The following is a 21,156-nucleotide window of genomic DNA, read 5'->3' on the forward strand; positions in this document are numbered from 1 at the left end:
CTAACATAATATTGTTGAAACCATAACTGTAATAAATATTGTATTTTTACCAGAAACTTTGATGATTCACAAAATTTGTAAACTTGTTGATGCATTAAATTTTTATGTTATACATAAGTTTATACAGCAATCTATCTGATTGGCTGATAGCTGTGCGATATTCTGCAAATAACAGCACTCGTCCAGCCACTTCACTTTTCGCCCTTGTGTATTACTCCACCACATACAGCGACCAAGCAGAGGACACTACAGTTTGACAAATATTGCTGCTGTTGGACAGCATAATGTACTTTTAAGGCTTTTTTAGTCAAGAATGTAGTTGTTTATATCGCAACTATGCAGTTTATTTATAAGGATAGTGCCTATTTCAAAATATTTACAGTATAATTTCTAAGAGAGACAGCACATCGGCTGCCATTAGCCTGTCTTTGAGCAGAGCAAAGACGGTTGACGTTGTCCCCCCACAAGATGGTGAAAGGACTGCAAAATAAGCCCTTAGAGGAGAAAAAAATATAGCTTGATTTTAAACTACAGCTGATCAAATCATTATTAAACTGGTAAGTGACATTCTAAGTCGATCTGTCTGTTTTGTATGTTGTAGTGCTGTATTTATACCATAATAATTGTGTGTTGTGTGTGAGATGGGACCCACATATCAGGAATGTATGTATTTTCTGATGGCCACTTTGTATAACCCTGAGTTACTTTTTGGTTGACCATATGTTTGTTTCTAGGTGTCTCTTGCATTTGTTACTGCAGACTAGTTCAGTAAAATGAAAGAAGTGCCTGCATGTGTTTAGCATTTTTCCTTATCGCAAACACAACAGTAATTTGATTAGTAATCTAAATCTTTGGCTTTTTGAGGATTATTGTGATCTACCGATTGCAACAGAGAAATACTGGGGAATCTCTGTAGACTGATGACATTTCATGCCGTTCAGCCTTATAATCTTAAAATGTGAGCAAAATCTGTTTTGTCTTCACTCCAGATATTATGCTAGAGAATCATTAAGTTCTAGCTCTAAAGTGACGTTGGTGAATTAACTGTTGTATAAATGCAATATAACACTTGTAGCAGGCTGTATATCGTCACTGGTGGGACACATCGCACGCCTCCCACCAGTGCCAATATACAGCCACATCACACTGCTACTTGTGTGATATTGCTCATATATAATATTTATTCAGAAGGAGTAAAATTTAAAAAGAAAAGTTATCGTTATAAAGGTCATGTATTCTTAACCAAGTTGGCAAATAAATAGGCCATCAGTAGTTGTAGTTGAAGCTGTTATAAATAATGGAAACCATATAAAGCCATAGGCTATAATGCCATTTTATAGTGTTTCTCGAAAAGCCTATTTTTGTATTTAAAATAATTATTATAAGTCAAAAAAATCAAGAGAAATGCTTCCATGTTGTAGGTAATTGTTATCATCAGACATTTAGGAAAATTTCACATAAAAATCTTGTGTAACAATGTTGTAATGTTATGATGAAAGCTAAAAATGTATCTCTGAGGGTGAAATAACGTTATACGGCTGAATTTCACTCCCTGAAGGTAACTTAATACTAGAAGGGATACAGTCGTGGCGATAAGTTAACGAGAATTATTTATATTATTTGTTTATTCCCATTAATTGTATTTTATTAATGTCTACCGCTTTCCCAACCTCAAACACAACCCTCACAGTAATGTAAAAACAGCAAGTATAATGAGAAATATTCATATCATTTTTTAATCACTCATTAAAATGTATTTTTGTCTAACCCATCCTAAACCCAGTCCTCGCAGTAATGTTAAAATATTGTTGTACAGTGTGCAAAATTACGCAATGTTGATGCGGGTATCAAGTTTACCCATACTTCTATCAAACAGACAGGCACCGCCCGCCCACGTGATCACGGCTACGCGCCTACATTGAGCCGTGCGCGCTCGCGACACCACACGCGCTGCTTGAAGACGGAGAGCAAGATGGCGGTGGCCGTGCGAAGTTTGCAAGACCAGCTCGAAAAAGCCAAGGAAGGCTTAAAGAGCGTGGACGAGAATATTCGAAAACTAACCGGCAGAGATCCGGGTGAATTAAGGTATTGCTTAATGAACGCGTTTTAATCATTAACGAATTTGTTGTGGAGAAATTAGTCCAGGGCCTGATAGCAAGCTAATATTGCGGCTAGCTCACAAGCTAAATGAGAGCACATGTGTCCAATTCGATATTGATAAGTGCTATTTATTTTGAATCACCCAGGTCTTTATAAATTTGTATGGTGGACATCCAGGAGCGGGCTTATGTTTGAGAAAACAATGACACTCCTCATAAAATCAGGTCTTAGCTCTGCACGATGAGGGCTGTTTTCTGAATCTACGTTTAGTAACTTGTTTAAAAGCTTGAAAACAATGTTTTAGTTTTAAAAGTATAAGTTAAAACGAGCATATATGAACTTCCTGTTTCGTTTTGAATGGGAAGAGTTGTGGTCTTTCCTCAAGAGCTTTGCACTGAACATTATAATAGATCTGTTGCATTATCTTTTGTCCCCTATGAGCCTTGATGTGCTCAAGAAACGGGTTTATTTTCTTGTAAAACCGGATGTTTGTATGGGACAGGCTTGTTTATTTTTCAACGATCATATGTTTTTGATACATGTCAGGTGGCATAAAAGGGATGGGCCATTGTCATTCTAGACCAGGGGTGCCCAAAGTTGTTGTTTTTTTGTTTTTTTGTATGAAGGGCCAAAAAGCAAATATGATCGAGATAAACATACCTAGCCAAACTATATTACATTAAAGTTGCCATGGGAAATTTTCACAATTTATTTCTTAATATTTTTAAATAAATTGAAAACATTACTTTTAATCAGGGGTGTCCAAACTTGGTCCTGGAGGGCCGGTGTCCTGCATATTTTAGTTCCAACTGCAATTAAACACGCCTGAACTAGGAAATCAAGCTATTTCTAGGTATACCAGAAACCTTCAGGCAGGTGTTTTGTAGGAAGTTGGAGCTAAACTAAGCAGGACACCGGCCCTCCAAGACCGAGTTTGAACACCCCTGCTGTAAATTGTATTAACTAATGCAGTATAATCAAGTCGAAGGCAGATTCTGCTTGACTTGTGTATTCAGCATTGAACTCCACTGTTACAAATATGATTGTTTATATTTTATTGCAATAAGTTATCATTTAAAAGTTGTATTTGCTCACCACCTGGATTGTCATGTGACAATATGTTCATTTAAACTAAGTCTAATTCATTTACAACATTTAATTAAAACATTTACAGTTAGCTTTTAACAATAAAACAAACAAAAACAGGGTAACATTAAATGTTAATTGACAATCTCAAAACCATCTTCATTTCTCCCTCTCTTCTTAGGCCCCGTTTACACTAATACGTTTTAGTTTGAAAACACATGAGTTTTGGAACGGTTACGCCTGAAGACGCAGTTTTAGTTTGAAAACGCTGCTGCTCCATCTCACTATGGATGGGGGAAAACGGAGATATCTGAAAACGGAGACGTGGCTGCAGATTTTCCCTCAATATTAAGTAGCCTACACAGTTCAGTCTTGCATCTTCTCCTTGTAAGTTCAGACTTCGCAAGCTTGATATGGAAAACAAACTCCCAAGGACACGTCGGGTAAATCTTCAGGGAACAGCGTACTTTAAAACCTCATTCACATCACCTCGGCTATATTGTTTTACTTTCTTAGCAATAAAAATGAAAACATTATTTAAAGAACTGCCTATTTTCATTTTGGTATTAGCAACAGCTACTAATTAACAGCCACCAAAAATGTTGAGACGTCATGTGGCTACATATTTATATGACCATCATCTTTACTGTATGCATAACAAAACGAAGCCTATAACATAACTGCCTCCATTTTCATTGAAAATGCCAAACATACCCTGTCTCCTTTGTTGAATAAGTTTTAATAATCAAATAATCAACAATGGCCATTATAAATGTGTAACGTACAATAAGTTTACATTATGGGAAATAAATGCAATCAATCAGTCAAATGTGCAGAATCCGTGTTTGTGGTTATGTTAATTAATATATGAACTTGTCTTTGCGCTCAGCCAAAACACAACTTGAGAACAAGTAATAATTCAAAAGACCGAAGTCAGGGAATATGTTGTTAGATATAGACAAAGTTAATTAAATACAATACATCCACATGTGCTGTGTGTGTGCGCGTGTGTATGCGAGTGTGTGTGTTTGTGTTTGTGTTAGTCCTTAAAAAAAAAAAACACGTAAAAGAACTGTACATATACCGTAGGAACGGTATAGCAGAAAATTCTTGCGGTTTTTAAACCGCTGTAAACCTTGAAACCAATTACAGTGAAATTGATTGACTACTATACAGTGAAATTGATTGACATGGTTTTAACTAACCAGCTGTGAGGTGAATAACATTAAAGCAAACACTGCATTGAGCAGTGTAATGCATCATACAGTCGTGATTGGTATTTCAATGTATGATTATTAACCGTGTATCTATTGCCTTTTTCAGACCGGGTCAGAATAGAAGACTGACCATCCCAGGCCCAGGAGGAGGTAGGGGGCGTGGAATCAATTTGCTGAGGTAAGAATCTGTTCGTACAAAGACGGACCCATGATCATACTAAATGCATGTTGTTTAACATCTGTAAATCTCTCTCAGGCGTGGACTCTCAGATAGCGGTGGAGGACCCCCAGCCAAACTGAGAGACATCGACGGGGCACTCTTGAGGTGAGGCATCCCTTGCCAAATTTCCACTTTCTGGGTATTTTATGAAATAAGTAAATTGCCATTTTATTGCATGCTATTTACAAATGTCTGTACTAGGCTGGCAGGGGATCAGCGAGCCAGGAGAGATTCACGCCATGACAGCGACGCTGAGGATGATGATGACGTCAAAAAAGTATGCTGATTTTGTTCATTTGCAATGTAGATGTGTACCCCTGCCCCCTCCCCTCTTTTTAAATCATTCTTTTTTTTTTTTTTTTTACAGCCAGCGTTGCAGTCATCTGTGGTTGCTACCTCCAAGGAACGTACGCGCCGAGATCTCATTCAAGATCAGACCATGGATGAGAGAGGAAAGCAGAGGTACCGCTTCTGTTTTAGGCTGTGTCAGCGATGCTTTTATCATTTATTTTCTTATTTTTCTAGCACATGTGGAGTGATTTTTAGTTCCTTAGAATTAAATAATTTTTTATCTCCTTATTCAGGAACCGGCGCATGTTTGGCCTGTTGATGGGAACGTTGCAGAAGTTTAAACAGGAGTCTACTGTGTCTACAGAGCGGGTAGGCATACGAGTTTGATTATTGGACTTTTAAGTTTTGTAAGTAATAATCTAGAATGAAGATTTAAAAAAAAAAATCATCAACTTACAGTCTTGATTAAAAAAAAAAAAATGTGTAGACTTTATAACTTCTATTCAGTAAATTTTTTAAAGTTTTGGATTTTTATTTCCATAAAAATGTAAAACTGATACATAACTGTTTGTTTAGTTTTTATTTATTTATTATTTATAATATTTTGAATTGTTTTTGCTATGAAATAGGGCTACATGATATTGGAATAATCTGACATGGCGACATTTAGTTTTTTCTGTGATATACATTTCAGTAGAAATGTCTATATTAAATGTCTTGAATGGCTCTATTTGAAGAAAAAAAAATTATATTGCTTGAGGTAATTTTGTAAGGGTGTGATTAATGTACAGTATAATTATCAAATGGCAAGCATAAATAATTACAATAGAGCAGGGTTTTTCAAAGTCTAAGACTGTGGGCCTTCCTTTTGACAAAACTTATCCATTGGTGCCCCCCCCCCTCCTCCCAAACACGCACGCACATGCGCGCGCGCACACACACACACACACACACACACACACACACACACACACACACACACACACACTCACTCACACACACACACACACAAAAATTCTGGAGGTTTTACTGCTACCTCATCATGCTTGGTTTCAAGGGGTCGCCGAAGTTTAGCGGGTCTCATGCTGTCATTAGCCAAAATATCTTGACAAACACGCATAAAGGTCATGGTTCATCAGCTGGTCCTGTCCACGTAAATCCTAAACTCAAACACTGATCATCATATCGTCATCTTTTGGGTTTAAGCCCTGAACTTGAAGGCTTTGAATCGGGGGGTCTCAGAAACGGATCCATTGTATTAGCAGGCAAATACCTGTATTGGCGGGCTTGCCAAACAGAAGCAAATTCACAGCTATGGCCTTCTGGGTAAAAAAGGTTTTCTTATTTTTGACAGATTATTTTTTTTTTTTGCTTTGTTTAATTAAAACGTTTAAAAATAACAAAATACATATAATTAAATTTAATAATTATATTTTTATTATATAATATTTTTTCCCGCGCCTCCCCTGATAAGCTCTGGCGCCCCCCAGGGGAGGCGCGCCTCACACTTTCAAAACCTTTGCATTAGAGCAAAGAAAGTAAAAAACTATGCTTTATAATTTTCTGGAGAGTCGAAGTATTCAGATACAGAAACTGAATAATGTAAAATAACACTTTATAGTCTTCATTGCATCAATTCAGTAAAATTGTTCAAGAAAATTAGAAATATCGTACATTATTGGCTCGAATGGTCTACTCTTTTGAAATGCCTTTAAAACACATGAAAATGATAGTTTAACTCTATTATGGTTATACCAAAGAGCCTAGAATGACCAAGAGGCGACACTCAATAGAACTTTCCATTGCAACTGCAGCGCCCAGCAGCAGCCCCGGATTCCGCCATTTTGGAGTGAAAGCTGTCTGCTGTCCATAGATTGGGGGAACTATGATGTCACCTTGTAGGCTAATCGGCTGCTAGCATAAAACTGTTTCCCTCGACAAAATCCCTATGGGATTTTCCCATAGGCTTTTCGAAGATTGCAAATAATAAGCTCTGTGTTCAAACACAGTTCATTACACTTACACATTTTATCCAGCCGTATATTTCTCACACGAAAATACAACTTTAAGCACTTTTGGATCTTAAATGCAAACGCAGGAACTGAAAAGCTAACAGTAGGCTGTAATCAGACTACAGTGCCTTCTGGGTGCTCGCCTGTGACGTTAGCAGCACCCTGCTACAGACGACTTTTCTAGCTTATTTTTAGAAATATGCTCCAAGACAATGATTTAATCTCTCCGGTTATTATAATATAATCCATGCTATATATTAGAAACAAATAAATATGCAAAAATGCATAGATCTACGTGACATTTGGATAGTTTTTACGTGGGAAATACATCTGTTTTACTTTATGGTTGTTGTAAAAGTTTTTAAACTGTATGTATAAATGTGCCTACAGTATTATCATCAGACATATTTAAATAAGTGTATCACTCGCGTGCACACAGCCTGCTTACTTAGATGACAGAAATGAGGAACAAGTCTATCAAATGTCTGCAAGTTCCATCATAAACACAGAACAAGATTAAATATTTTTTTTTATCTCACAAAGTACAGTCAAAAGCAGCCCATAAAGTCTCACATGCTTTACATTTTATAGAGGAGTGTAAATATTGCAGTTATTGCAGGGTTAAATGTGTTCAGATGAAGAAAAAAAACAACAAAAATCACTTGATCGCATCAAAATGACTGTTAATATGTCTGTATTTTTACATTTATTCACACGTTTGCATTACTGAGAGCATGACAGAGACGGGCTGCACTGGTAAGCAGTATCTCCATAATATAGTCTCGACAGCCTTTATAAGTAAAGAAATTATCTACACAATATGAATTCCCAATTAGAAAAATACTACAAACTATATTTTTGAAGATACTTGAATAACAAAGTAATCCAAATACTCAAAACAGGCGAGCTGCGCTCCTGCGTCTGTTGTCCCATTTAGCAGCTTGATAGCAACTGTCTTTAAAAAAAAAAAAAAGCGTAGCCGATTTAAAAAAAAAAATCAAGGGTCTGATGTGTTATGTCGTAGAGTAAAACGTGAAAGTATCTTGAGTTTGTGTTGGCCACAAACCTTATTTAAGCCATTTAACTGAAATCCCATTGAAAAAACCCATTGACTTTGGGACGAGGGAAACGGAACTGCTTGACGTCATAGTTCCTCTACTCTATTAGATCTTATTGCTGTCGGGATGGCAAGCAGCTGCGTTGTTATTTATTTATGTAAAAAGTGCATTAAAGCTGAGACGCAGCTTGAAATACGACAATACAACACTTACTATCACAATCATCAGCAGGGTTCAACGCTAAGGATTTTTTCTACTGGGCCGTTTGGGCCAGTGGTTGAGGTTTTTACTTGCCCTGCCAAAATTTCACTGGCCCCACTAAAAAAAAAAAAGGTTAATAGCTAGTTCTTAGCCACATTTTAAATAATGTGGCAAAATGTCTATGAATCTAGAATTTAAACATTTAAAAATTTAACAAATGTTAAATGAACAAAATTAGTTTGATTTTATGCAAACGAAAGGGCAGTATGAAAGATGTGCTGGTATTTTAGTGCAATTCTAAATTATTTTTATAAAAATGGCTTGCCAAACCGACAATTTTTTTTTTTTACTTTTTTTTTTTTTTTTTACTTTTTTTCTCCCCCAGTTTCTTAATTTAGTACCCATGTAATTGTCTGCTTCCAAGACTTAAGAAAATGACGTTTTCTTTTAGCCTCATAGTTAGATGTTGCTATCTTTTCGGTGTAATTGTTGTTACCATGTTACGAAAAAAATTGCATGCTCACCGTTACTGGCCGATAGGGGCCAGTAACAATCCTGTCTACTGTCCCGAGCGTCTTTCACGCTGGCCCCGGGCCACCGGGCAGTCCTTATTGTTGAGCCCTGATCAGCACTTTTAATAGTTTTTCACAGATGTATAATATGCTGCTGTTATTGGAATTTTCATTCCAAAATGTCTGCCGCGCCATCTAGTGGAAGTTTCCCAAATCGCACTAGAGTGTCACCTGTTGGTGATTCTATGCCTTTTGGTTTTACTTTGCAATGACTCTACAAATCTCATATTCTCAATTGCTGATAAACTATAATCTCAACATTGCATAGTTTGCAACATGTCTATTGCAGACGATATTGATATTGAATCGCTATATTGTGCAGCCAAAGAAGCTGACTTAGCTGAATAATTTTTAACTCCCTTTATTTCAGTTTAAGTTGAGATCAAGTCAAGTTGAATCAAAATGTGAAAACCAAGTGCTGCTTTAATTTGAAAACTTCCACCCCTGCAGTTAAAAAGACGGCAAGAAATTGAGCAGAAATTGGAAGTGCAGGCAGAACAGGAGCGTAAAAAAGTGGAGTGTGAAAGGAGAGAGCTCTTTGAAGAAAGACGTGCCAAACAAACGGAGCTGCGACTTCTGGAGCACAAAGTGGAGCTCGCTCAACTGGTATGTCTCACAGCTACAGGAAAACAGCAGCTCATACTGCATCCCTGCAGTAGTTTTATTTGAGTAGACTGTCCTTGGTCTGACTTTTCCATGCATGATTTGTTGTTTTTCAGCAAGAAGACTGGAATGCACATAATTCTAAGCTCATCAAATTTATTCGCACAAAGACCAAACCCCCGATCTTCTATTTGCCTGGGCGAATGTGCTCCGCTACTCAAAAGCTCCTTGAGGAGTCACAGAAAAAACTCAATGGTAAGTGTTTTGTTTTTCTTGGGCATTAGTTTTCTTTTTGTGTCTCAACTTTTCTAATCTTATATCATTTTAGACAGTGTTTATACCTGGTTTATTTTTTATGATTGGCTCTAGAAATCATGTAAATGGGTCTGCTATATGATGCTGTCTGATGATTCAAACCGCCTCCAACGAAAGTTTGAAATGTGGCCATGTTGCTTCTGTAGTGCTGCTTTTACTACTATTATCGTTGCTATTATTGTTAATGCAAGTACATTCAAATATTTATTAACTGCTAATTCGTCAAACAAGAGTTGGTGGATATTTGACCGAGTATTGAGCTAAAGCTCTTAAGCTAAAACATTTGTTTAATATAAACATGTCTGGTAAGATGGCAAGATGTTACTTTGTTTGATACTGTAAACTGATCTAACTCATTGTAAACAGAGACTGAGAAATTTCTATTTCCACCATGGATGCATGTAACATTTTAGAAGCTTTTTTTGTATTTTATATGATTGAAAAAAAAAATATATATATTTATTTATTATTTTTAATGTTAAGAGAATTTGACTAGTTAGTCTTTACAATGGGGTGTGTTTACACAAGAAGTTTAAATTTCTATCAAGCCAGCTCAATCGCTTCCAGTGAACTGTCATGCCATGATAAAATCGTAGCGTTTATGATCTAGCTTCTTTACTATTAATGATCTTTACTGTCTGATTGAGATTTAGGATGAAGTGGGTCTCAGACTGGACAAGGAGTGCATTTAGTCCCGTTGTTCTGTGCCATGTCTTAAAAATATGAATATTTTACCACAGTATTTTTTAACCATTGAATTTTTTTGTGCTTTCCTTTCATCTCTCTTTGTGCTTAAACAAATAAATTAGTGCTTATATTAAATGGGTTATATTTTAATTAATCTACATTATGGATGCTGTAAAAGGAACCTTATGAAATTGAAGTGTCACATCAATCTTTCATCTGTGGCTGAAGAACACTTGCCATGCATATAGTCTATTGACTGCCAACTGTAACCAGATATATTCTGATAACCAGAATGACGTACATTTTAGACACCGTTTTGTTGGTTATTAGTATATAACATGCAGTCTTTGACTCTTAAAAGGCAAAAGTTGTTAAAAATAACATCAGTCATAGAACTTATACTACTACTTAAACTTTCCTTTGAAAATGTCATCTGTTTTTTTTTGTCCACTTCGCAGGTGTGTTTGATGAGAGACGTGAAGCCTTTGCTGAGCAAATCAACAAAATGGAAGCTCGGCCAAGGCGTCAGTCCCAGAGGACAGGGGACAAAGAAATGGAGGGCAGCCGTCGGGCTGAAGAAACGAAGAAAGAAGATCAAGAGGAGGGTAAGGCTGGTGCAGGCCGGGCAGGTAACAGGCATGTTGTGGAGATGGAGGACGAGGATGAAGATGTAGTAGAGGAGGAAGCAGAGGAAAGCTCAGAGGTTAGGGAGAGAGATGAGGATCAGGAGCAGGAGCAGGAACAGGGAGAAGAGAAGGAAGAGAAAAATGAGGAGAGTGAGAGGAAAGCAGAGGAAGATGAGGAGGAAGAGGATGAAGATCCAGGAGCGGTTGAGGTTAAGGAAGATGAGGAAGAACAGATGGAGGTCACTGAGGTTGTGGGGGAGGTTGAGGCACAGGGTAAGTTGCAGGTTGAGAGTCCAGAAGCAACAGTTGAAGAGGTAGGTAATGTAAGAATTGAGGAAGAGCAGGAGGTAGAAAGTGAGACTCAGCAGGAAGTTACGGCAGACTCCCAGCAAACTCCTGAAAGCCAGACGGAAACCCAGCCTGAGGAGAGTAAAGAGCCTCAAGCGGATGCCCCGAGCCCTAATGAGACCCAACAAGACAGCAAAGAAGAGGAAGCTGCTGTGCCTGAGTCTCAACAGCTGCAGGCTGAGCCTGAACCAGAACCAGAAGTCCCTTCTCAAGAGCCGAGCCAAGAACTCTCAGAAGAGCCGCAAGCAGCCAAAACAGACACAAAGGAAGCTGGAGAGGAGGCCGATGATGCTCGCGGACGAGCCAAAGTCAGAGCCAAGAAGAGCAAGAGCCGAAGTAGCAGCAGCTCTTCTTCCAGCTCCTCCTCCAGCTCGTCCTCAAGTGGCTCCAGCTCCTCTTCTAGCGGCTCCAGCAGCAGCTCCTCCGGCTCATCTTCATCGTCCAGTTCACGCTCTCGTAGTCGCGGCCGGGATCGAGAAAACCGGGATCACAAACGCCGCCGGAGACCTTCAGACCGAGAGCGGAGGAGGAGTGGCAGCGAGAGGGCACACAAATCCTCCAAAAGTAGTGGACGGGAAGGCAAAGGGTCTAAAGACAAAACCTCCAAACCCGACCGCAAGAGGACAAGCTCTGAGGGAAGAAGGTCTAGGAGCGAGAGGGATCGGAAGTCTGATCGGAAAGATCGCCGTTGAGTTGATGATGATGATGATGATGATGATAACAGTCTGGTGTAGTTTCTTCGAGGATGTCATGTGGTTACTCTAGTTTTTTTTCCTCTGAGGCACAGTTGCCTTTTTTTCTTGAGTGGAATTTACAATTAAGGTCTCCATCTCCGGATATTTTTTTTCTTATGGTTTTGTCTGGTTATTTCAGTCAGAGTTTTTAAAGATTTCTAAACAGTGCTTTTAAGAGCCATCACTCTAAATAATTTAATGCTGTATCTGACCTTCCATGGACATTATTTACAAAACGTGCTTCTTGTGCTGATGCTTCACCTGATCCACCATGGTTTCACCAGTTTCTGTCATACAGCTTAAACACTGACTTTTCCAGTTACGTGATGCCATATTAATGTGATTTATAATTTTTTTTTATCATCCGTTAATAACAAGTGTCCAATTTGGCAGTATCTCGCAGTGATGAAGTTCTTTTTCTTGTTGGAGCTAAATTGTCAACTTTTTTTGGGGGGGGGGTATAAATTGCTCATTAACATGGGGAAAAAACATTAAAGACGATTTCTCTTCATACATCAGTTCTTGTTGTTATGTTCACACACTTTAATTTCCGCCATGGAGTTGCAGATTTCACAGACTTTTATTTTAAAGAGAATCGCTTATTTTTAGTTTGAACTTTTATTCCAAGTTTTGACTGGCAAAATTTGTAAATGTGTAGCAGTAGCATAGTAAATATTTACTTAATAGAAACAACTATATTTTCATGCTTTATTGATCCAATAATAAAAAATTAAATAAAATGCCTAACATGATGTTGGGGATAATTAAATCTCTGAATATAGGAGTCATTCCATTTTGGTGTCAGCAAAGGGGAAAAAAACGTTTTCATAATTGTTGCACAGCCTATACAATGCTAAAAAGAAATGTAATGGGTAAAATAATGGTACATTATCTGGTAGTAATTAGTTATTAGTGGCATACCTTTTCTGACATACTTGAAACAGAATAAATATTTTATTTTAATGACTAAAAATGTACAAATTGATAAACTCAAGTGGTCTGAATAATTCTGGCAAAATATATCAACTTTTAAATGTATGGCTGCATTGTGATCTTTATGGGTTTTTAAGCCAGTGAAGCATTATTCCTCAATGTCAGATTTTCTCTATTTTTGTAGGGAAAAAAAAGGTTTTAGATGTTACATGTAAAAATGGACGTATGTAGTCATATGTGTATTATTATTCTCCACATGGTGGCAGCAGTGCTTTATAAAATCAGCAGTCAAGCATGCCTTTTTCCCGAGGTCTTCTGCAGCGTTTTTGCCAGCTGAATGAGTATCTGGATTTCCACACAGTTACACTCAACATCAATGCAACTGTGCATAAAATTTATTTCCATCTCCATCTTACCCACATGAAATGGATATCATGAAGTGCATAGATCACTTTGTGAATGGATATATACTCATGCCTACCGTTTGTGCCAATACGATTCCAATGGCCAACTAATCTTTTATTCATATTCAAAGAGCTGTCCACGATATACAACAGTAGTCACCGGAATGGAAACGAACTATTTAAATTATGTACATTTTGAAGACGATGTTAATCTTAATGTTTATTAACCCCAAAATTAAAAATCTGCCTTATTTATACACCCTTGACTTGTTTCAAACCAGTTCAAATGTTACCAATGACTTGTATAGTATCTGATTTACCTACTGTTAGTGTAAATCATAGGTCCCAAACTGGATTCCTGGAGGTCCGCAGCTCTGCACAGTTTTGCTCCAATCTTAATCAAACACAGCTGATCCAACTAATCAGGGAGTTCAAGACTACTAGAGACTATTAAGCAGGTGTGAAATGGAGCTGGTTGAAGCTAAACTGCAGAGCTGCGGCCCTCCAGGATTTGAGTTTGAGACCACTGGTGTAAATGGTTACAGATTGCCAATGTTCTTTAAAATATAATCTTTTGTGTAAAATAAACCCAAAAAGATATATGGTGACACAAGTCAAGGGAGTAAGTAATGGCAGGATTTTTTAAAAAAACTTTTTTTAAGAGAACCGTCTTTTTAAAGACAACATGACACTTTTCCCCTTAAAAAGACAGTTCACTCAAAATTAGACATTAAACCAGGGTGTATTTTTTTAATTATTTTAAATTCAGTAGGACATTAACAAAGATTTTTAGCTGAAATTTGGGGTCCTTGGTCATTTACAATAAGAGACATTGGCTTTGAGAGTGCTAAAAAACAAAACCTACAACAAAATAATAGCCATTTTTGCTGACAATATACTGGTGTCTTATTGAAATGATGGTGGCTTTTGCCGGTATCAAATTTTCTTGTTAAGATTAATTGCTAATGCTTTTATCACCATTTACCTATGCTTCAAAAAATTATGAACGGGTAATAACCTAAAGTTAATGTATTGCTATGTATATATATATATATATACGTATTAAATCTGTAATAATATAGGAATTAATTATTAAACGGTTGATAAAGTACCACAGGTAACACTTTACATGACAGTGTCATTAATAAAGTTAAAATTAGTTTATGAAGTAAAATCATAACCATAATACACTACCTGACAAAAGTCTTGTTTTAGCAACAACAAATAATAACTTGACTTCTAGTTGATCACTTGGTATCAGAAGTGGCTTTTATGATTATGGTTATTTAACCAAAATAAAATATGAGAATGCTTTGAATTATTTAATTAGGACAGTATGGCCTGACTTTGCTTAGACAAAAAGTCTTGTTAGCTAACAGAAATAATGTACAGTATAGAATATACAGTCAAGGTGCAATGAAAAAAGAATTAATATTGTGTTTGACTCCCATGAGCTTGGACGACTGCATCCATACGTCTCTGCAATGACTCAATTAATTTATTAATGAAGTCATCTGAAATGGCAAAGAAAGCATTCTTGCAGGACTCCCAGAGTTCATCAAGATTCTTTGGATTCATCTTCAATGCCTCCCTCCTTCATCCTCCCCCAGACATGCGCAATAATGTTCATATTTGGTGATTGGGCTGGCCAATCCTGGAACACTTTGATCTTCTTTGCTTTAAAGAACTTTGATCTGGATGCTAAAGTATGCAGTGCTATCTTGCTCAAGAATTTGCCCTCTCCTGTAGTTTGTAATGTAATGGGTACCACACATGTCTAGATACCTCAGGCTGTTGATGTTGCCTTCCACTCTGCAGATCTCTGGGACGAAGGCTGAATGTAACCCCAAACCATGTTTTTCCTTCACCAAACTTGACTGATTTCTGTAAGAATATTGGGTCCATTCGGGTTCCAATAGGTCTTCTGCAGTATTTGTGATGTTTGGGATGCAGTAGAACAGATGATTCATTGGAAAAATCTACCCTCTGTCACTTTCAAATGATTAGTGAGAAGTCAAGTTATTATTTGTTTCTAATACAACTGGGATCAACAACAACACTTTTGTCAGGTAGTGTATAGTCAAAGGGTATCGAACAAATTCTCTAGTCACAGAATGTCCTAGGCCAGATTAACATATAAAAATGTTTATAAATAAATCTCCTTTTAAGTCATCATTCATTTAGTGCTGTGTTGAACTACTACTACCAATTAAACAGAATGAATATTCTTATACTATTCATGTATTTTCGAGGTGTCCACATACCAATATGCTGAATACTAACATACTGAATTATGAACATCGACTTATGTCTAACCTAGTCAAACCATGTTCACAACAGCTGGAGCAAACTAATTCAATTTTATCGTTTAATTTTTAGGGAACTGGCCCTTTAAACGCAGGTGCGTTATTGTGAAGGATGATTGGTTAATGTTATACATGCGATTCAAATTGACTTTAAGTGCTGTGCTTTATAATGGGTCGTCATTATTACATGCTAATGCTTCTACAGGATCTTTGTTCGTCTTCCCAGTGTAACCCTGCGTGCCCTTCTGGCTCAGAGAAAGTGAGCAGTCAGCCGTTTCTGAGGCTCATTAGTGCTGTCTGTCTGTCTCTGATGAGCGGGATGATGAAGCCTTTCTATTGATCGTCTCCAGAGGGAAAAAGTGCTGTGTAAACAGGACAGAGGGACCAGTTCGAGGTGAAGCAGAGAACTTTTTGTCGTGCTGTCTCGGTGGGTTTCATTTCAACCTGTACATGTCTTTATGAAGCTGTGTGGTTCATTCATTTCTCACTGTGAGATGACACTGAAGTAAGACACACATGACAATCCTGGTGATTCTCAACTGATTACACGACATCCGAATCAATGTTGGAGGCTGGGTGTAATCCTTAAAGGGATAGTTCACCCTAAAAATGACATTTCTGTCGTCGTTTGGTTATACTCCGTTTGTTTGAGTTTATTTTCTTCAAATGAAGATATTAGTCTACCGAGAAATGTTGGAAAATGCAACTATTTACTAGAAACTTCCTGTTATGGTTGTCAACGGCATTTTTTAAACAGAAGAAAAAAATCAAACCACTTGAATGTGAGTAAATGGTGAGTAAAGTTTCATTTTGAGTGAACTATCTCTTTAATAAAGCGGGTTTACTGACTGATGCTCATTTTACTGTCTTGAGGATAATCTGAAATATCGAATTATCTATCTATCTATCTATCTATCTATCTATCTATCTATCTATCTATCTATCTATCTATCTATCTATCTATCTATCTATCTATCTATCTATCTATCTAAAGGCCTATTGATAAACTTGGTTTATTTGTTTACAGGGGCAATGCACATTAATAAATACCCACATAGCAAAATTTCTCTGGCCCAGCTCTTGCCCACACAATCAGGTTTTGCTTGGGCCACATGTTGCAGTGAATTACGATACATGACTATACCAAGTCTGGCTTCCAAACAAGGGCCAAATATGGACCATATCTCGGTCAAGTCTCAGCCAAGTTAATAACTTATAACTGGAACTGAACTGGGCCAGATAGGTTGGTGTATTACGATTGCAATGAAATTGATAAACCCATGAAGCATTGTGCTTTAGGCACACTATGTGCATGCTTTTTCTCGAAGCGCCCTGATTGGTAGATAATTCTTTTTACTCAAATATAAATTTAGGTATTTTAAATGTGGGTTACGACAGTCCAAACTTACGTGGCCCAAATATAAATTTGTAACATCTGGGCCAAATACTACATTTTAAATGACTGGCCCCAACCATGTGTGCCATCTTAAAGACAGTGCCACCTCTGCCAAACCTAGGCCATGTTTGGTCCACATGCTGTATGCCAGTGCCGGAGGAATGCCTGCTGTGCCAGCTTTATGCAAACTCTGGGCCAGAATTCTTTGTTACCTGGGTATTACTGTAAAATGTGCCAGAATTAGCCAAGAATGGCTATTTTTTATCTGTAGACTCTTGACAGAATGTTAAAAAGTCACACCTAAAAATAGAAACACTGCATAAAAATATATATATTAGGGATGCACGATACATCAGCGGCCATATCGTTATCGGACAACCGAGCCAAGAACAAACAGCACAAGGAAGTCTACTGTCAAGAATGCGTTACTAATGGATAGACTTATTGTAAAAATGTATTGTGTGGTAAAGAATAATTAGTTGACATAGTATGATATAGAATGATTTAAATATATCTTAATAATAAAGCATATTTAAAAGTACCCATAAAATTTACATTTTATATTTATATAAATATAGGTTGCTTTTTACTAAATGTTCAAAAGCAACTACAGAGAATATTGCAATATAACCTGAAGTTTTAAAGTCAAACAGAAAAAAAAAAAATCACATGAACATTCAGCAATTTTTCTACAAACTTTTTTTCCTATTTTTTCTGACATTTTCTTCTAATGCATATTTATGTTGTAAGATAATACAGTTATCAATAATTACAACCAAAGAAAAATAGCACCACTCTTAAAAAATTATTTTCACTGCTGCCATCAGTAGCAATAACACACAAATGTTCTCATTCAAACTATCAATATAATGGTCACTTATCACTTTATTGGTAACATTTTATTTATTTATTTAAAAAAGAGAGCTTGGAAATGAATGCATTTGATGAAATATTAATGTCTTAAGTACATTTATATGGGAAAAATTATGCAAAAATGTAGTAAGTTCATCCAGGATGGCTGAGTGGTTAAGGCAGTGGACTTGAGATTCAATAAACAAATGTCCATGGGTTCAAACCCCACACCTGATATCTAAAAATGTGCTTTAAAATTGTTGAATCAATGGATATGATGATTTTCTATTGTCTTTGGTACCTCTATAATATTATGGAAATAATGTTGGATGTTCAACTACACTATAAAACCCAACTGTCCACTTTATCAAACAAAATAAGTGTAGTAAACTCAAAGTTCACTGGAAGTTAATTCTACTCATTTTAAAAGAGTTTTGAACTCAGTGTTGAAGGTAATAGGTTAATTAAATACCTCATTACTTCAACTTAAATTGAGCAAGTTCGCAGTACCCATAATGGTTTGTAACAATCGGTTTTCCCAAACGGTTTGAGTTGGCTTAACGTATTGGGTTTTACAGTACTCACTTGGTTTGAGTTCTCTCCATTTATCGGGTTTTACTGAGCTCAAATTGCTTCGTTTACTCATATGGATTAAGTTCACAGTACACATTAGGATTAGTTTTTGAACTTAAACGGTTTGTTGCAGTTGGTTTCCTCAAATAGTTTGAGGAACTTTTTAGTTTTACAGGATGCCTGAAAGGTTTAAGCAGGGCTGCCCAATCTTGTTTCTGAAGATCTACCTTTCTGCAGAGTTCAGCTGCAGCCTTGATTAAACGCACCTGTTGTTAATTACCAAGTGCACCTTCAGATCTTAGTTGATTTAGTTTTTAGTCAGGGTTGGAGCTGAACTCTGCAGGAAAGTAGATCTGAAATGATCCCTCACCACTTTATCGGTGTCATTTTGTTTTTTGTTTTGTTTTATCTTTTTCAGTAAATGAGTCTGAATAATAGTATGATAGTCTAATATTACTGTTTGTGCATAAATGATTGTGTTACTCCCATTGTCAGTGTGTGATCTTGCAGTGCCAGCTTTCTGTCAGTGGTCAGTTTTTTTTCCTAGCAGTCATGTGAGAAGAGTTTGATTTTCAGATCAATATCAAGATTCCTTCCCCCAAGCTTCAAAGGCAGAGTGATTGAGTACAGCTCAATGAAAGCAGGCTCTTTTAATAAGCGGGTGTGGGAGTCCCTTATAAATGGCTTAACTGACATGTCCACTGACACTAGTGTGTGTCACTTAGGCTAGTTTAACAGTTTGTTCTTTCAGTTGTCAGGCTCACAGGGGATCCGGTTGGACTCCGGTCTTAGGAGCGTATTTGTGCGTGATTCCTGTTGTAAAGGAGGAATTAAACTGAGCGGGTTGGTGTTAAGTTTGCTTTGGTGAGCTCAGTCCACTGGTGATTTTCAGCTCGACGTCTGCTGCTGCATTGATCAAGGCTGCTTTTCACTAATCATGTCAACATCCTTTCTGCAGCATGCATTTATCAAATGTTTCAATGCTGAAGCTGTTCGCCTCTTATCCCTCTCCTTGATTTTCTTTTTTTTTTTTTTTAAAGATGAAGCAATCAGAATGACACATTTGAACGACGAGATATTGATTGACTGCATTGACTGATTTGATGCTGTCAAAATTGATTAGTTACTTAAAAAAATGAGTAAACCCATTTCCTTAATAGTGATTATTTGACTTTAAACAAGTCAACCCATAATTAATTCATATTAAGTTATAAATAAGTTAATAAGTTCACTTATTTAAATATTTTAAGGCAAGGTGTTTACTCACTTTTTTATACAGTAAAGTCAACTAATCACTTTTTTACAGTGTTTCCTTGCTGTGTGAATGAGCAGGACGGCTGAGTGGTTAACATGTTGTACTTAAGATCAAATAGCCAATTGCCCTTGTGCTTTCAAACCCATCTCATAGTAATAAATTAAATGTTTATAAATTGTTGCATCAATGCATTTGATGAATTATGTTCAGCTATACAGCTATAATAGTATGGAAATAAAATGTTGCCAAAGATGTAAAGAAATTGTCCAGGATGGCTGGATGTGTAGGCATTGGACTTATGGTCTAATGGACAAATTACCTGACAGTTGGGTTTCAGTAGGTAGTTGTTTGGCATTGGCTTGGTGTGTCCAGAGCCTAATGATCCAATGGACGAATGTCCTCTTGAATTCAAACCCCACTGATTGTAGCTAAATAAGTACAGGAAAAATTGTTGAATCGATGCAGTTGATAAAATGTTATCGTTTTCAGTAATTCTATAATATATGGGAAAAATTGCTGTAAGTTTATAGCAAGTTTGGCCAAGATGGCTGAGTGGTTAAGGCGTTGGACTTAAGATCCAATGGACATATGTCCTTGTGGGTTCAAACCCCACTCCTGCTAAAAAATATGTTTTTAGAAGTTGTTGAATTATATTCAGCTCCACAGCTCTTTTAATACTATGGAAATATTGCCAAGAATCTGGAAAAATTAACCAGGATGCACAAGTGCTTAAGCTTTTGGACTTAAGGTAGAGTAGACAAATGTCCCTGTGGGTTCAGACCCCACTCCTTTTAACTAAATAAGTGCTAAAAGGTTGTTGCATCAATGTATTTAATAAAATATTAAATTGTCAAAATATTATTGTCATCTCTGTACATCTTCAGTAATATGGAAAAAAAAGGTTGTCAAAGATGTGGAAATGTTAACCAGGACAGCTGAACGCTTAAGCCTTAAGGTATTAGACTTGAAGTCTAAGGGACAAATGACTTCATGGGTTGAAACCCCTCTCCTGGTGACAAAATAAGTGCTTTAAATTTGTTATACAGCCCCGGCTGGGTCAGTTAGCATTTTTGTGTGGAATTTGCATGGTCTCCCCGTGTTGCCTTGGGTTTGCTCCGAGTGCTCTGGTTTCCTCCACAGTCCAAATGCATGCGCTACAGATGAATGAATAAGCTAAATTGGCCGTAGTGCATGTGTGTGAATGAGAGTGTATGCATGTTTTTTAGTATTGGGTTGTGGCTGGAAGGGCATCCGCTGCGTAAGACATATGCTGGAAAGTTGGCAGTTCATTCTGCTGTAGCGACCCCGGGGGATTAAGCTGAAGGAAAGTGAATGAATGAATGAAATTTGTTGTACCAATGCATTTG

General features: G+C 37.1%; 1 protein-coding gene, 1 long non-coding RNA gene and 1 other non-coding gene across 4 annotated transcripts; all 3 read left to right on the forward strand.

Annotated features, from left to right (window-relative positions):
* The first annotated feature begins 1,943 nt into the window (after positions 1–1,943).
* Positions 1,944–12,588, forward strand: pnn (pinin, desmosome associated protein). 2 transcript variants are annotated; one of them, NM_001172570.1, is made up of 9 exons: positions 1,944–2,085; positions 4,510–4,581; positions 4,660–4,728; positions 4,825–4,900; positions 4,991–5,085; positions 5,208–5,283; positions 9,208–9,363; positions 9,477–9,615; positions 10,821–12,588. In NM_001172570.1, the coding sequence occupies exons 1-9, from the start codon at positions 1,973–1,975 to the stop codon at positions 12,026–12,028; spliced, it is 2,004 nt and encodes a 667-aa protein (NP_001166041.1). In that variant the 5' UTR covers positions 1,944–1,972; the 3' UTR covers positions 12,029–12,588. The 2 variants fall into 2 exon arrangements, with proteins under 2 accessions (NP_001166041.1, XP_073783276.1); XM_073927175.1 differs by having other exon boundaries at positions 1,944–2,265; positions 3,011–4,581; positions 10,821–12,583.
* A 3,114-nt stretch (positions 12,589–15,702) lies between these two features.
* LOC141378529 (uncharacterized) lies at positions 15,703–16,561 on the forward strand. Its single transcript, XR_012393252.1, has 2 exons — positions 15,703–15,808; positions 15,919–16,561. It is a non-coding gene; the product is annotated as an uncharacterized lncRNA (long non-coding RNA).
* A 3,765-nt stretch (positions 16,562–20,326) lies between these two features.
* On the forward strand, positions 20,327–20,410 carry trnal-uaa (transfer RNA leucine (anticodon UAA)). The gene has a single exon. It is a non-coding gene; the product is annotated as a tRNA-Leu (tRNA).
* The last annotated feature ends 746 nt before the right edge of the window (positions 20,411–21,156 follow it).

Source organism: Danio rerio, chromosome 17, assembly GCF_049306965.1.
Source record: "Danio rerio strain Tuebingen ecotype United States chromosome 17, GRCz12tu, whole genome shotgun sequence".
Classification (NCBI taxonomy): Eukaryota; Metazoa; Chordata; class Actinopteri; order Cypriniformes; family Danionidae; genus Danio; species Danio rerio.